This window comes from Silurus aristotelis (assembly GCF_946808225.1).
Source record: "Silurus aristotelis genome assembly, chromosome: 16".
Classification (NCBI taxonomy): domain Eukaryota; kingdom Metazoa; phylum Chordata; class Actinopteri; order Siluriformes; family Siluridae; genus Silurus; species Silurus aristotelis.
Window position 1 is genome coordinate 9,314,864 of NC_139589.1, and position 17,071 is coordinate 9,331,934.

General features: G+C 38.0%; 3 protein-coding genes across 3 annotated transcripts in view; 1 reads left to right on the top strand and 2 right to left on the bottom strand.

The window, feature by feature from the left end:
- The window catches only part of rb1 (retinoblastoma 1), a 38,840-nt gene that overhangs the window by 12,847 nt on the left and 8,922 nt on the right, over positions 1–17,071 (top strand). The window contains exons 9-18 of the mRNA XM_083564860.1: positions 295–372; positions 1,312–1,421; positions 1,522–1,599; positions 4,161–4,248; positions 7,068–7,184; positions 7,261–7,317; positions 7,399–7,430; positions 7,532–7,608; positions 8,188–8,393; positions 16,816–16,931. Of these exons, the coding sequence (XP_083420986.1) occupies positions 295–372; positions 1,312–1,421; positions 1,522–1,599; positions 4,161–4,248; positions 7,068–7,184; positions 7,261–7,317; positions 7,399–7,430; positions 7,532–7,608; positions 8,188–8,393; positions 16,816–16,931 (959 nt within the window). The remainder of the gene's footprint in view (positions 1–294; positions 373–1,311; positions 1,422–1,521; positions 1,600–4,160; positions 4,249–7,067; positions 7,185–7,260; positions 7,318–7,398; positions 7,431–7,531; positions 7,609–8,187; positions 8,394–16,815; positions 16,932–17,071) is intronic.
- On the bottom strand, positions 8,400–13,232 carry LOC310739209 (putative P2Y purinoceptor 10). The gene is made up of 2 exons (XM_083564932.1): positions 11,828–13,232; positions 8,400–10,025 (listed from the first exon to the last, which is right to left on the bottom strand). Exon 2 carries the CDS (start codon positions 9,943–9,945, stop codon positions 8,962–8,964), a length of 984 nt encoding a protein of 327 aa, XP_083421058.1. The 5' UTR covers positions 9,946–10,025; positions 11,828–13,232; the 3' UTR covers positions 8,400–8,961.
- lpar6b (lysophosphatidic acid receptor 6b) lies at positions 13,694–16,766 on the bottom strand. Its single transcript, XM_083564926.1, has one exon. The coding sequence runs from the start codon at positions 14,884–14,886 to the stop codon at positions 13,855–13,857; it is 1,032 nt and encodes a 343-aa protein (XP_083421052.1). The 5' UTR covers positions 14,887–16,766; the 3' UTR covers positions 13,694–13,854.

The following is a 17,071-nucleotide window of genomic DNA, read 5'->3' on the forward strand; positions in this document are numbered from 1 at the left end:
ATTTAATGTACACATGAGTGCATTTAAGTTAAACATTTGTTTTAATTTTAATGTATTTTATCCTGTGCATTGTTACAATGTGCTATAAATAAATATTTTCATAATTTGTAATTGATTTATTCTTTGAAATCGGTTTTCGGCCTTGCTTTCCTCTTTTTCGGTTTTCAGTTTCGGCCAAGAATTTTCATTTCAGTGCATCCCCATTAAAATATATTATAATTTATTAAAATATAATTAAAAAAAAACTGGAGTAATGCCAAAAGCAATTCATCACTGTGTTTCTTGTATTTACAGGTGAAAAACATCTACCAAAGTAGTTTCTGTGCCTTCCTGGACTCCATGGGCTTGTCAGGATCACAGGAACTTCCAGCTGTAAGTTTCAACCTGCTTCAGATATCATTTGATTTCCGAAATAGTGGTTTGTGTTATTACTTTTGTTTGATATTTCTTTCTGCACTTTCTTCCATCAAGCACTGGAGGCGCCAGTGAGCAAAAAAGTTATTGAGCGAATTTAACTGACACTGTTACAGCATAGTAATATGATTTAAAACAATGGGTCTTATGTTTTGGGAAGTTTACTAATGTCATGTGACTTGGTATTTTATCGGTGAATGCGTACAGTCAGGTCAAGTCAGCTCCATATCTACAGCGAAGGCAAAACAACATCCTCATCATCTTCATCCTCACTTATCTCATTTAACCCCACCTCACAACAGGCCACATCATTGATTGCTTTTTTTTTTTTTTTTTTACAACATACCCTCAAATTGTATGTTGTATAAAAATGCCATTTATGCTGGTTTTTATTTCATGTATCCAGAATTTCAGTTTCTGTCATAGTTTTGATGCGTTAATTGAGAATATTTTTGTCTGTCTTTCCAAATTTAGGCGCTTTCATGGAAAAACTTCCTCAACTTTTATAAAGTCTAAAATGTGCTAAGGATTCGTTTTTCTCTTGCGATTTTATAGAGTAAACATGCTTTTGTACAGCATCCAGCCTGCCTTCTGCTTGTGTGTCCCTCTATAATGAATACATTTAAAGGCCTACGATGTGCAGCAAACAGAAGTAAATATTAGCTTGAAGCTGAGCTTCTGGCTGGTTACTTCTGATGATTGAAATTCTAAGAAGGTCAACAAATCTCTTATTGTTTATTTGGTTACATCACCTGATTAAATAGACTTTGCACTTTTACAAGGTTTGGGAATATTGTTGGAGGTCCAGCAAAATCTAATTGAACATAAAAGCCTTCTTTTGCTTTTCAAGTATATTGGCACAGTGTTTAAAAAAAAACGCTTGTTTTCTCTTTATAGGTGGAAACTCTATCCAAAAGTTATGAAGCGCTCTACCATAAAAGCAAGGACTTTGACGCACGACTGTTCTTAACTGATGACGAGACCCTCAGCCCTGTCAAAGCAGAATTGTACGTACTGCACATTAATTTGCTTTTGCTGCCCGAATTTGAAATTCGTTCACTCGTACGTTTGCGGTTAACTGTGTATGGCACTTTTTTCCTCTTTTAGTACAAAAGTAGAAATGACTCCTAGAAAGAATCTGTCTGGAGAGGAGAATGTCTCTATTCCACCACAGACCCCAATCAGGTAGGATGCACACTAACCCAGATATGTAAGTAATGCTGTCATGCAGACCACATCCAGATATGGGTTTCATAATGAGTAATTGTATAATAAATATTGTAAATATAATACATTATATAATAATAATAATAACAATAATAATAATATAGGAATAATAGTTAATGATGAAGCATTTCATCTGACAGTCATGAACTTTTCCTTAGATATAAAGATTTTGTTTGTTTTCCTGGAAGTGATGAGTGACTAATTTAAAATGAGAACTTATGGTTTCCCCTAAATGTATTTTATATAGTTTGGAGAAACTTAGACTTTAGAGCAACACAAAAAGTAGGGCTGTGTATTGGCAAGAATCCGGCGATATGATACGCAGCACGATGCAGGGGTTGCGATATGATATGGTATCGGGCTATTTCTTATTGTTAAGAATCGGATTTAATTTGAGGAAATTACACCACCATATGCAAACCACAGCAAATTGATTTTACCCAGTGCACAAAGGGATCTGCATTTGCATCCAAAATGACTTTGCTAACCCTAACCCCTTAAAACTACCCATACCATGAAACCATTGCCAGTCTTTTTCTTGTGCCATCAGGTGTATTGCAATACACGAAAACAATTGGTATCATTGTACTGAACAGGTTTTTTTTTTTTTTTAAACATGTACACATAGTCGTTAAAGGTAACTAATATGAAATGGGATTAATGATGAGTGTGTTCTAGTATTAGAGTTACAGTTAAAATTAGGCTACTAGTAGTAGATGCATGATCTGAGCGCCAACTAGTGGTTTACATCTAAACGCTACAATCCTAGGGAGGCAAGAAAATAGAGTAAGAGACTATTATTTCTTCTATAAAGGTCGGGAATACAGTCCGGCAAGGAAAGATGGGCATGTCCTTCACACTCAGGCATATATATGGCAGTGTTCTTTAAGTCACAAATCAAGCTTCATCTGGTTATACGTGTGTGTGGCAGCGTGCGCAATCGGCCACAAAGTGCATCAATGAACAGCACGTCCTTCCTGATCTTTTAAATTCTATTCGAACGCATTCCCACCTGAGAAACAAACCACAAATAAACAAAACATATTGCCATCAGCGATATTGCGTTTTTGAGGAGCGATGCAATATCGTCATGGAAAACATCACAATGCTCACATGTATCAAAAGCTCTAATATTTGCCTAGCTTGATCATTTTATATATGATATCTGTTGAGAGTTTTTATTGTAATTGTTATTAATAATAAAAACTTAACACTGAATTTCATTATATTGTTTTTAACAATAATAATAATTGACTTTTTTAAGTCAATTAGCCACTTGAGCTGTGCTCAGTGATCTTTTATTTTTTTTTTTGCACGTGTAAGGTGGTTTTGCCCATTTTCCCATCATATCTAAAAGCAAAATTCACCGATTTATGCATTTTTATGGATCTAATTTGCAACTGGGAAATACTTTAAAAGCCTGGCATCTCAGAAGGCAAAATCTCTTCTTGTATTTGATCTGCTAATAACCTAGCAAACAAAGTCTATTTGTTGCTGTCTAATTTTTTTTTTTTCTCGACTTTAATATAAGTGGGATAATATTGTGGTTTAATGAGTTCATTTTAAAATCCGAAACACACGATTGTATTGAAGAGCTTTCTAAACTAGCATTTAAAATGTGGTACTAAATATTCAATCCCTACATAGAAAATGTTAAATGTTAGTAGAAGTAGTCATGGATGCACACACAGCCTTGCACAAAACTCAGTACTGATGCATCACACATAGTGGATGTTTATCAAGAACATGCAGATAGGCCTTTTTTTTTTTTTTTTGACATGCTGTAGATTTAGATTTCCTGTGAACTTTTAGAGAACACACTGGTTCCTCTCTAAACTGTTACCACAGAGACTGAGGTCCACAGTTTTATTTTCTTTAGATGTGGTGCTGTTAAATTTTTACTCAATTTACTCTGAGACTCGAACCTGTTCCAGCATGGCTATGCCTCTGTGCAAATAGCCAGCTCCTTGAAGATATGGTTTACATGGGTTGGAGTGGAAGATCTTGAGTGGCCTGCTATAGAGATCTGACCTCAACCCTTTTGAACATGTTTGGGATGAATTGGAACGTTGACTGCACCCCAGTCACACCTGCACCTCCTCACCTCACCTACATCACATTAACACCCTTGTGGCTGAATGAGCACAAATCTCCTCATGCACACTCTAAAATCTAGAAGATTTTGTAATCTTCCCTGAAGAGTGGAGATTATTATAACAGCAAATAGGAAGTATATGTGGAATGAGATGTTTAAAAAGCACATTTTATGGTCAGGTGTCCACAAACTTGTCCACACAGAGTGTTTTTTTTAAATCCTGTTATTTTATTAGGATTTAGCGAAGGCAGGAGAAATTGTAGTACAAATTTCAAGCACTAAATTGGAAACTTTTGGCTAACATTTACAATGCGACCACTTCATGCGCGCGACCTACTTTTGGGTTATGAACTTCACTGTAGATCATAACAGGATGTTTCCGCCCGATCATCGCTGTAACAGGCATTTCTTTTTTGTCTTCTAGAGCTACAATGCATTCAATCCAGCAGCTGAGGGTTGAGCTTACCTCAGTCAGTGACCGCCCTTCAGATATTCTCATGGGTTACTTCAAGGTATGCTTCTGAACAGAACAAAACAAAAAAAATCTACTTCCTTAAAAATCTGTAAAACTTTTTTTGGCCAAATTGTTTTTATGTACACACTTTTTTTTTTTTAAATTTTTATTTGTTACAAATGTTTTTTCCGCTTTTCTTTTTTCTTTTTTGCATTGTAGCTGTAAAGTAAAACAAACAAAAAAAACCCCAGCATATAGCCCTGTGACCTGGTGCTGTGAAGGCAGACAGTATTGTTAGATTTGCTAAAAGGCAGAGGTCAAGGGATTCTTTTTTTTAATCATTTAGTAAAATGCAGCTCTGCACTTGATTGACTGATGAACATTTTCTTTCACATCTAGATTCATTATGTCATTTCTTTCTTATTAATATAGCAATCTTGGAATAAACATCATTAATTCTACAGGAAACTCCAGCATCTGCATATAATACACAGTGCTAAAATGAGCCTAATTTACATTGGGGTTTTTGCACATACACACACCACAATCAGAATAGGATTACATATTGCAAAAATGCAAATACAGGAAGTACAAAGGAAGGACACGCTCTTTTGACCTAAATGTAACTTTCATTTCATTTCGAAAAATTCGTTTTTAAGCACTAAATATCAAAATTATTGTACATCACTGGGCACACAGTAAAATGGATAGTGTGTGAAAATGGAAGTGTTCTCTTCCTTTTTAAATGTTGGTTACTAATAGTGATGCCGTTAACTGCACAGTACTTCTATTGTTTCTTTCTGCTGTGTATGTTCACATTGTGAGTTATTTTGGATTCATCCTAACACAGACAAAACATTACATGAGTCTGGTGAGATGCATCACTAAACCTTAATGCACCATATAATGCTGTATGATATATATATATGCATAGAAACAAGGTATAAGGTTTATATACGTGTGTGTGTGTGTGTGTGTATGTGTGTATGTGTATGTATATATATATATATATATATATATATATATATATATATATATATATATATATATATATATATATATACATATACAGTACAGACCAAAAGTTTGGGGTCACCTTCTCATTCAAAGAGTTTTCTTTATTTTCATGACTATGAAAATTGTCGCACTAAAGGCATCAAAACTATGAATTAACACGTGGAATTATATACATAACAAAAAAGTGTGAAACAACTGAAAATGTCATATTGTAGGTTCTTCAAAGTAGCCACCTTTTGCTTTGATTACTGCTTTGCACACTCTTGGCATTCTCTTGATGAGCTTCAAGAGGTAGTCACCTGAAATGGTTTTCACTTCACAGGTGTGCCCTGTCCGGTTTAATAAGTGTGATTTCTTGCCTTATAAATGGGGTTGGGACCATCAGTTGTGTTGTGCAGAAGTCAGGTGGATACACAGCTGATAGTCCTACTGAATAGACTGTTAAAATTTGTATTATGGCAAGAAAAAAGCAGCTAAGTACAGAAAAACGAGTGGCCATCATTACTTTAAGAAATGAAGGTCAGTCAGTCTGAAAAATTGGAAAAACTTTGAAAGTGTCCCCAAGTGCAGTCACAAAAACCATCAAGCGCTACAAAGAAACTGGCTCACATGCGGACTGCCCCAGGAAAGGAAGACCAAGGGTCACCTCTGCTGCGGAGGATAAGTTCATCCGAGTCACCAGCCTCAGAAATCGCAGGTTAACAGCAGCTCAGATTAGAGACCAGGTCAATGGCACACAGAGTTCTAGCAGCAGACACATCTCTACAACAACTGTTAAGAGGAGACTGTGTGAATCAGGCCTTCATGGTAGAATATCTGCTAGGAAACCACTGCTAAAGAAAGGCAACAAGCAGAAGAGACTTGTTTGGGCTAAAGAACACAAGGAATGGACATTAGACCAGTGGAAATCTGTGCTTTGGTCTGATGAGTCCAAATTTGAGATTTTTGGTTCCAACCACCGTGTCTTTGTGCGACGCAGAAAAGGTGAACGGATGGACTCTACATGCCTGGTTCCCACCGTGAAGCATGGAGGAGGAGGTGTGGGGGTGCTTTGCTGGTGACACTTTTGGGGATTTATTCAAAATTGAAGTCATACTGAACCAGCATGGCTACCACAGCATCTTGCAGCGGCATGCTATTCCATCCGGTTTGTGTTTAGTTGGACCATCATTTATTTTTCAACAGGACAATGACCCCAAACACACCTCCAGGCTGTGTAAGGGCTTTTTGACCAAGAAGGAGAGTGATGAGGTGCTGCGCCAGATGACCTGGCCTCCACAGTCACCGGACCTGAACCCAATCGAGATGGTTTAGGGGTGAGCTGGACCGCAGGGTGAAGGCAAAAGGGCCAACAAGTTCTAAGCATCTCTGGGAGCTCTTTCAAGACTGTTGGAAGACCATTTCAGGTGACTACCTCTTGAAGCTCATCAAGAGAATGCCAAGAGTGTGCAAAGCAGTAATCAAAGCAAAAGGTGGCTACTTTGAAGAACCTAGAATGTGACATTTTTCAGTTGTTTCACACTTTTTGATGTATATAATTCCATATATAATTCCACATGTGTTAATTCATAGTTTTGATGCCTTCAGTGTGAATCTACAATTTTCATAGTCATGAAAATAAAGAAAACTCTTTGAATGAGAAGGTGTGTCCAAACTTTTGGTCTGTAATGTGTGTATGTGTGTATATAATATATGTGTGTGTGTGTGTGTGTGTGTGTGTGTGTGTGTGTGTGTGTGTGTGTGTGTTCTGTTCTTCATTTGAAAAACTATCAGGTACTTCAAGTCTAATAAAATGCAGTTTCTCCTTACTCATATTATAAAGGGTTTTTTTTTTATGTTCTTTACTGTTTATTTTAAAAGAACTGCACTGTGGACCCATCAGAAGACATCACGAAGCGTGTGGATCGGCTCACTCAGCTGTTCTGTCAGAAATTTGCTCAAGCTGTTGGTCAGCGCTGTGAAGGCTTGGGCAAAAAGGTAATAAAGCAAAACCTCGGTCACTCTTTTTAGAAGTTCATCTGCAAGGCAAACTTACTTTGCTTGTGTTTTGCAGCGATTTACTTTAGGTGTCCAACTTTACTACAAAGTCATGGAGTCGATGCTTAAGTCGGTGAGTGTAAAGGGATTTTGTGTCAAATTGGTGCAACTCCTGTGACTTTAATATTCTAATGGCTTCGATATTGTTTTTTAGGAAGAGAAAAGACTCTCCGTTCAAAATTTCAGGTAAGCGTCAATACTGATTATTTCTCTTCAAAGAATCATTCAAATGATGAATTGGTATCAAGGCCTTTTTTAATGTAATACACATGATTTTTCCTCGACAGTACACTTCTGAACAACGATGCGTTCCACTCCTCACTCCTTGCCTGTGCACTGGAAGTTGTCCTGGCAACTTATGTTGGTAAGATTATTGGAACCAGTTATTTGCCCCTTTACAGCCAGAACCTGTCTTATAACCAGCTAATATAAAGGTTCCTTGGTCTTATCACTGGATTACTGGTTTATCTCTGGATAACTCCAGTCAGTTTTAATTATCTTAATACCACCATCGTTTGGTTGGACAGAAGGTTTAGATTAATACAGTCGAAATACACCTAATACATACTTTAGGTGCTTTTTGAACAACTTTTCTGCAAATATAATATATATATAAACAAAAACAAGAATTAAAACATGGGATCAATAACAGTATGTTTATATAGAGTTGTTTCAATGTTTTAATCCATACCTAACTCACATTGGGGGTGCTTTGTTTATTTGCTTATCGATAAATCTAGAATGTTCAAAATTCACATTTATTTGAACGTCAGGTATTTGTTCATATCATGTGGTGTTGTTTTTTTGTTTTGTTTTTTTCATCCGTATATAGTATGTTTAGTTTTTGCAATCATACATTTTGATGATAACAGATAAGGAAATACTAAATGTTCACTGAAGTGCTGGATATTTCTAAGTTTAACTGCCAGTTACTGTCCTTCAGGTTATTCCCTGAAGAACGGAGGCAGCGAATCTCCCGAAATGAACCTGTGCTTCCCCTGGATCTTGGACGTCTTCCAGCTTCACGCCTTTGATTTCTACAAAGTGATCGAAAGCTTCATCAAGGCCGAGCCCACTCTGAAGCACGAAATGGTCGAACACTTGGGCCGCTGTGAGCAGCAGATCATGGAGAGCATTGCCTGGAAATCGGTGAGTTTTCCTATCAACTGATGCATCCGGCATGCTGACATGACTCATGTAAAAAAAAAAATAAATAAATAACATAAAGCACCAAGTGGAAATAATGTGAAAGTTGACATTAGATGATAGAAGGGAGGGTTGGTACTCATTTAAAGGGATTTTTACCGTCATAAAATATAATGCAGATGTCAGCCTAAGAAAACTGGCACTAATCTAACTGTAAAGTTTATTGTGTTTACCCTGCTGTCACGAGTCTTTTGGTTGACTTGAATGACTGTTCAGTCTTGTACAGGAAGGAGGAGAGAAACAGTAGTGTACATATTAAGCGAGTATCAAGGTTCCACTGTATATGATTTCATACTTATATGCTACTTATGTGTTATTATTTTTATTTTTAGGGGTGGTGGTTTGTTATAAATTTAGGATGGAGTTTCCTTTTATTTAGGTATTAAACATTTGTGGTTCAGCTTACTGCAGCAGACATAACGACATGCATTGGAAAGTCAGACACCCTGCTGGTAGGCTGTTGTGTCATGCAAGTAATATGCATTGAACAATTGTTCTGTGTTGGATTGATTTATAGTAAAATCTTTTCTCTCAGTTGTTTCCTTCTAAAATTTAAACTAGAACCTGGTTGCTTGGCTGGATTTTTGTGCACCTGGCTGCTGGAGCAGTAGTAGACAAGTGGGTTAAGACAGCAGTTGGCACTGGCCAGGGAAAGCATGACTGGGTGCAGAGCGCTCGCAAATTTGGCCAGACCACAGCTTGGCACAACACCCACATGGGTGAGTGTGTAACAAAGCAGGTTAGAGTGGTAAGGAGTAAAGCAAAGTAGAAAGATGCCTAACACACAGTAGATGAGCGAGAGAGTACGTCGGTGGCGACTTTTCCCACGGTGAGGCATCCTGCCAAGCACACGCAACACTCTGCAGTAGCTGAACAGCAGAACCAGTGCAGGCAGCATGAATGCGGCTGACACCAAGCCCAAAGCTGCCAGGATGAAGGTTTGATGGTGCCCCAGAGATGGGTCGAGCAGACATGTCTGTCGACTGTCCGAGGCTGAAGAATGCATGAATGGAAGTGCAAAGCTCAGCGCTAGTACCATTAGCCACATTGTCGTACTGAGCACATAGGCATTATGCGCTTGTTTCGGTCGCCGCAGCACTGGACGCGTCACCGCAATGTAGCGGTCAAGCCCTATGCACGCCAGGAAGAAGATACCGCCATACATGCTGATGTACTTGAGGGCGAAGGTCAGCTGGCAGAAAACGCTTCCAGGAGCCCAAGTCATGCTGTGTGACCTGTTGTTGTAGTAATAGATACGCAGTGGAAGGGAAAGAAGGAAGAAGAAATCAACAACTGCCAAGTTGGCCATGTAGACAGCAGTGCTAGTGAGAGTCCATGGCATGAGCCAAACACGCCAGAGTGCCATGCTGTTGCTGGCCATACCACAAATGAAGATGACGCTGTAGGAGATCTGGAAGTAGGTAAAGCGGTATCTGATGTCCACAGTACAGTTGAATGGTGTCTGAATGGCAGCTGTGTTGTTCATCAAATCCATGATGAGCTCCTGGAGTACTATTCTCCCACTTTAGATGCATCACTCAGAACCTGTGGACTTTGTTCCACGGCTGAACCTGTCTGTGGAAAAGCAACAGTGGCATTGACAACTGAACAGTCAAGGGCTATAAGTTCAATACCACTAAGCTGCCAAAGTCTCAACAACTAAGCCAACATTTTTTTTATCTTGGTATATCAACTCAACATTTTCATAGGCAAACAATTGCGATTTAATATTTGCACAGTACAAAGCAGTTAGTGACCTTTGCACACTTATCTGTGATTGTATTTGTATTAATTGGGTGTGTCACCACTGCAGTGCTTCCTTTTCCGTTTATTCATTAAGCTTAATGAGGGGAAATGAGGAAATGCTTTCTTTCTGGTGCAGCTGCTTGTCTGTGTCCACCATTTCCTGGCAGCACCTACTGAGTCACTTTCTCATGCTGAGTTTCTTTTTATAGATTGTATTATGATATAGTGGTGGCAGTGATGCATTTTTATAGCTTGCAGTTTTGCAAAGTATTAGCCATTGGTGGTTTGTCACCATCACAGCACCTGTGAAAGTTTTCTAGTTGCAATTATACAGATATACACACTATATGAACGAAAGTATCGGGGCATCTGTCTTTTCCTGCCATATGTGGTTCTTCTTCAAACTGTTACCACAAAGCAGGAGGCACGCAATTGTATAGGACGTCTTTAGATGCGGTATAACACAATGTGCTTTATAAATAAAATCTTGTGGCTGAAGAACACATGTCCATACCATCTTTTTACTAAAAGATTATTGAATAGGTACTTCTGTACACAAGCTGATTTGTTAATAAGATTTTTACCAAAATTTGATAATCACGTTTAAGTATAACGGCAAGCTGTCAGAGCTATGCATTTACTTGCGGCAATCTTAAGTTGCCAGATGGAAGCACAGCTGTCTCAAGGTTACTACTTTTATTGTACCCAGAAAAAAATTAAATTTAATCTGCGCTTGGTTCTCATCTCATCTTGGCTTAGGAGAATTGTGACAGAGAAAAGTGTAAAGATGTACACTATTAAATGTACAATGCAAAACAGCCAGTATGCATCAGAGTATAAAAAACTCAAGCTGTCAAAACCCAACTACATTTTCAAACACGAGTATATAAAAAAAAAAAACCACAAGTGAAATTGGGGGTTTGCGCTACTAATGACACGCCACCATTTTTTTTTTTTTTTTAGTACTGATCTAGAAACCTTCATAACCAGCTCTGCCATCAGTACCCAGTGGTTGATAAACGACTGAGCTCTACAATTTTGTTCTTAAGTAAGGCACTTTATTCAAAACGGTCCTTAATAAATGCGTATTTAAAAACATAATGGTACAATTGAAACATAACTTTAGTTGGCTCTATATATATATATATATATATATATATATAAATATTATAATCATATTAAAATCCATTCTAATTAAAAGATTTGTAAAGTACATGTATACATATGTAAACATTTCTAGTCTCAAAAATAAAACTATTCCAAACCCAGGCTCAGATTGATGCCTCTTTTCCTTTCTGAACTACTTGCTACCCGACAGGAAATGATTATTTTTTTAAACAGCTTGCATGTAAAACGTTTGACTTAATAACACACTATATATAAAAGTGTTGCGACTTTTGGCAAGGCAACGTTTACTGAGAGTTGCCTTTTCAAATATTCCCTGTGTTTGCTTACTTGGCCAGTTCTGAAATAATGAACTGAAGATGAGCTTTGCAGTGACACATTGTTTGCACAGCTCATATTTTATGTCCCAAGTATGGACCAATTATACACCATAGCAGAGGAAAGGTTTATAAGCAAACACTTTCGAGAAATCGGTTGTAGAGTAAATATGCAGTGAATCGACTTACTGGTTTGCGTTGCTTTGGTCCATTGCGAGCGTGGGATATGTTGCTGAGCATGAAGGTTGGCTCATCGGGAATGAACTCTTTCATTGTCTGGTGAAGGAGGTTTTATACCTGAGCAAGCCCTCATACGTAAGTGTGTGTGTGTGTGTGTGTGTGTGTGTGTGTGAGTGTGTGTGTGTGTGAGTGTGCACAAGTGTAAACATGCAAGACCATCTGTTGGAGATTTGCTGATGTGCATTGATAAATCCTTACATATCATCTGTGTTTAACAGGATACTTTATCAGTGAAACTGAGCATGAAATTTATAACATGTACAATCTTCACATTTTAACATCAGAATGAGATTCCCTCTGTCGAATGCACATACTTAGCAGTCTCTATTTCTGCAGTAAAACTGGATGCCAGATATCAAGGAAAAATCTTGCCACTTTTGCAGGAAAAAAATAGAATAGATCAAATAGGCCTTAGAAACAATTGATGATCAGAAGAATGAGATTTAACAACTTTGCCTGCTCTCCTGCTCCATGCAAATGTGTCTGAACAGCAAAAGGGCTGGAACCCATTTCTCTGTGATTTGAAAGGTACAGAACAATTTAAGAACCTGCACATTCCAGGAATGCACTGGACCTCCGTGTAATGAAAAAGACTTCAATTTCATGAAAAGGTCCTCCTAAAATGCACACACGTAATGCTAAATCTAGTTTTGGTAGGGACTAAACACTGGCAGCATCCCACACGCATCTGCAGTTTGAAAAGTAAAGGTAAAGATGTTTTATTTTTGTCACATGTACTTTACATGGCAGTGGAATACTTTCTACACATATCGCTGCAATGTTCGGAAGCTGGAGTTAGAGCACAGGGTCAGCTATGAGGCGGTGTCCCTGGAGCACAGAGGATTAAGGGCCTTGCTCAAGGACCCCAAGAGTGGCAGCTTAATGATACCAAGGCTTGAACCCTTGACCTTCTGATCAGTAACCCAGAGCCTTAACCACTAAACGCCTCCATTTTGATGTTCTGACCCAGTTGTTTAGCCATCACAACCATTTCACCTGTGTCAAGGTCACTGAAATCTTTACTCTTTAATGTTTATTTTTTATTTTTTAACACCTTAACTACAATAAGTGACCATTCACTTGCCGTCTAATGCATCTCATCACTTGATGGATGCTACTGTAGCATATGCCGTGTTCAAAATTCATGTCAAATGCTTTGTCGATGTAAACCATGGCCACTTAAAGATTAAAAACTGAAGCTAAACCAAGATGTTATAGAAATTATTTAAACTGTGAACACATAGTTATTGTTAGTTAAGGTCTGTGGTTCCTCATGATGTGGAGGTCTGTGAATGTTTAATTTTAGATATAGATGTGCAGATTACAACCCATAATTATTAAGTCAAATATAATCATCACTTTGTGATACACATCAATTTGTATCGCTATTGTTACTACTGTTATTGTACACAGTTAAGTTACTAGCTTAGTATTTAAATAGCCGGATTAAAATAATCCTATGCTTTATTTTGCAGTCTTAGGGTTCAAAAAGTGTCGTAAAAGGTGTACGGCAATGCAATTTTATATTTATATATATATATATATATATATATATATATATATATATATATATATATATATATATATATATATAATATATATAAAAAACATTTGTTAAGGATATGCATTCAAGATAAAAAAAAAAAAGATTAAATATATACTATTAACTATACATGTATGCATGTGTGAGCAACAATGTTTGTATTTTTATAAATATGCATTGTCAGTTTGTTGTAAGCAGGTTATAATTGGCTTAATTACACAACATTTTTACAAAATAAAATACATTTAAATGGATAAAAGCCTGGGAACCGATTGTAAAACCACCTTGTATTGCATTTTGAAAAGTATAAAGATGCTCATGTTATCATGGGGGGGGGGAACAAATTTGCCGTCCATACACAAGTAATAAATAAACTTTCTTATACAATTTCGAGTGCACACTGGAACATGTTGTTCTCCGCGTCTTTGTTTCCTCATACTGTAGATTCGTTAAATATTAACTTGGCTATCAGAAACCGTGCCGTGCTCACAGGTGGCTCGTCGTTTATTCCGTCGCAGTGCACCCTGCTGCTCTTTAGAGAATGCGACTTGCGCTTAATGCAGTTCTGTATGGTTTCTGAGGTGAAGTAATAAATAACCGGGTCAAAGCAGCAGTTTGTCACAGCAATACATAATGTAATGGGGTAGACGGTCTTGACTACAGTCTCCACAGCACAGTTATCGATGATTTTGGTGCGAACGAGCGTGTAAAACACTAGATTGACGTTGTATGGGACGAAGCAAAAGCAGAAGACGAGCAAGTGCACGACAATCATGCGCAAGATCTTGGCTTTGTTGAGCTGCCCTTGGTTTTTAATAGCTTCCGGTTTTCTCAGCGTCCTCAAGATCATCCCAGAGCAGAAAAGGTTGACGAGCAACGGGATCAAGAAGCCCACCGTCTCGATGACCAGCACCACACTGGATAGTTTGGATTGCCACTGATCTTTGCTGAATTTATCAAAGCAGGAGCTGTTGTTCCTAGTGCTGGACGTTTCCAGCTGGAACCCAGCCGACAAGCTGACCGAGAGCACGAGCAGCCAGACCGTGCAGCAGGCGATTTTCGCGTTCCTTTTGGTCCTCAGTGACCTGGAGGCGAACGGGTAAACAATGGCCAGAAAGCGGTCAGCACTGATGCAGGTCAGGAACATAATGCTGCCGTACATGTTCATGTAAAACAGCGACACGGAGATTTTGCAGAGCGTCTTTCCGAAACGCCAGCTCCCGTTGAGAAAGTAGCTGATCCGAAACGGCAGGCTGAGGACGAAAAGCGTGTCGCACGCTACCAGATTCAGCATGTAGGTGGTGGTCTCGTTCCTTTGTTTCAGCGAACAAGTGAAGATGTACAAAGCCACGATGTTGAAAAGCAGTCCGACGATGAAAACGATGCTGAATGCTGAGCTGAATAGCATGTATTTAAAGTTATCCTGAACAGAACAGTTCCCTTCAGTGGTATTGATTTGCATCATCAGTTCAGTGATCAGTTAAGCAGTACGCATAGAGGTTTTATTGGGATTTTGTAAAAAAAATCTTTGTAGGATTTTGCATTTCAGATGTCGCAGTCCTGATTGGAGATTTGGATATGTAGCATTGCTCAGCGGGATGGTTTTAAAAAATAATAATAAAATAAAGAAGAAAAAGAATTTGTTCTTACTGCGGTTTTGATGGTGTGATCCTGCACGTGGGCTTCTGGTTTTAAACTCGTGCTCAACCAAACATTCACAAAGCACTTTGCATCTAGGATTATTTAGAAATATCCCCCCTCCACCTCTTTTGTGGTTCAGTCAGCAGGAAATCACACCCAGTGCTGTTCAATCCACTGTTTTGAAACTCATCTTTCTGCTTTTCCTATTTGGAGATTCTTCATTGAGATAAATATCCAGCTGCCTTCTCTTTTTTGCCTTCCTCTTCTTAATCCATTCAGTTATCCAATAAATCGGGTTTATTTTGACATCTTATCATGTTCATTCAGCTTCCCACCCGTTGCTCTGCCACGGAAGGAGGCACTTTGCTGCTGTTCATGCTGTTCGCCAATAAAGCAATGAGGAATGAGCGCTGATCGACAGGCAGCCTCGAAAGGGAGGGAGGAGCTTTTCACATTACACGTTAAGCTGTTTCTTCCTGTGCCTCTGAGTTTCAGTACCCTTTTTAGCTTACAGTAATTATCCTTACTCTATGAGATTGCTATAGTTTTGTCGTGAGAAAAAGCGAGAAATGAAAAGCTGTTCCTAACGTAACAAGCAGGGCTAGGTTGCCTAAAATTGCACACAAACTCAATGAAAATTAGTGTCAACACCATTATCATTTGGTAGAAAATGAGTCAAATTATAACATTTTCTTTATTGCCATATCAGTTAGTAGTAAGCAAAATATTTGTGTTTTTTTGTATTGTTTTTTATTTATTGCCTGAAGAAATTTTTTATACTTTGATAATTGTACATTGTGAATATATATTTCCAAAGAGGTAAATGTTCTCTAATTGACAGTGCAGTGTGGTTTCACATTGGCACGTCACTGATATGACGGAAATTGTTTGTGAGTCCCAGTTTTTTTTTTTATCGTGTTGATGGGAACTAAATGACTAAGATTTGCTTATCTTGATGCATAACCATGATATCAGTTGTGACTGGTTTCCACCCTGTGGTAGCTTCCAGATTTGTGCTGAACTATAAAGCAAAAATGATTATAAACTTTTGAATAGCTTTTGGGGGAAATCACACTCACTTATGAGGAATAAATTTTCTTTCATGTATGGTACATTGTTTTAATTGTTTAATCTGAGGCAGTTTGCTTTTGCACTGATGTCGCTTAATTATATTATGCAGTTTTATTAATCGTAGTGTAGTTTGAGCGGCAACTGATTTAAAAACTATTACAGTATCACACTGTTGAGCAACGATTTAGAAAACCGACGAGGACAAAATTTATGACAAAGAATTTGTACAAAGGTCTTTGGTCATGGTAGTTTGAACACTGTTGTATAATTCAGAACCAGCCAGGGGTGAGACGGTACACGTATTCGTACACGTATTATTAAACTTGTATATAAAAAATTCCAGGGGTATACAAAAAAAAAAAAAAGAAAAAGCAAAGGTTACTGTAGTATCGCAGTCAAATGCAGATCATTACACAATTACTTTACTGAGGTAAGTGGAAAAAAAAAAAAGGTCACTGTTCGAACATACACCACAACTTTTAAAGACCATACAGCTCTAATCTCATAGAGATGCATTTTAAGGAACAGAAAGCAGACTGCCTGGGTCTGTGTAACACAAACTAAAAAATCTCCAGACTTATTAATTACTAAGTGTGTGTTGCTAATTCACATGTCCATATGATGTACAAGGAGTAAATACATAATAAAAAAAATAATAATTTAACATTTGTTTGTCTTTTAGGGTTCTCTCCTGTTTGAGCTGCTGAGGCTGTCGCGTGAGGACGGTTCTGGAGAGCAAGCGGAACCTCCTGCCACCCTGAACCAGCCACTACAGCACAACCACACGGCAGCTGATCTGTACGTTGACTGTTTGTACCAAATTGGGCAGTCTTCCAAATCTGATGCTGGTTTACCACAAGAGAAAGTTGGGGACATAAATTTAAAAAAAAAAGGATACAGATACAGAAGTGAGATTTGCTCAGCTGGTTTTTCCAGAA

Bases quoted from the DNA above. Each gene is read 5' to 3' on its own strand.
- LOC310739209 (XM_083564932.1), bottom strand. From the start codon at position 9,945: ATGGATTTGATGAACAACACAGCTGCCATTCAGACACCATTCAACTGT.
- lpar6b (XM_083564926.1), bottom strand. From the start codon at position 14,886: ATGATGCAAATCAATACCACTGAAGGGAACTGTTCTGTTCAGGATAAC.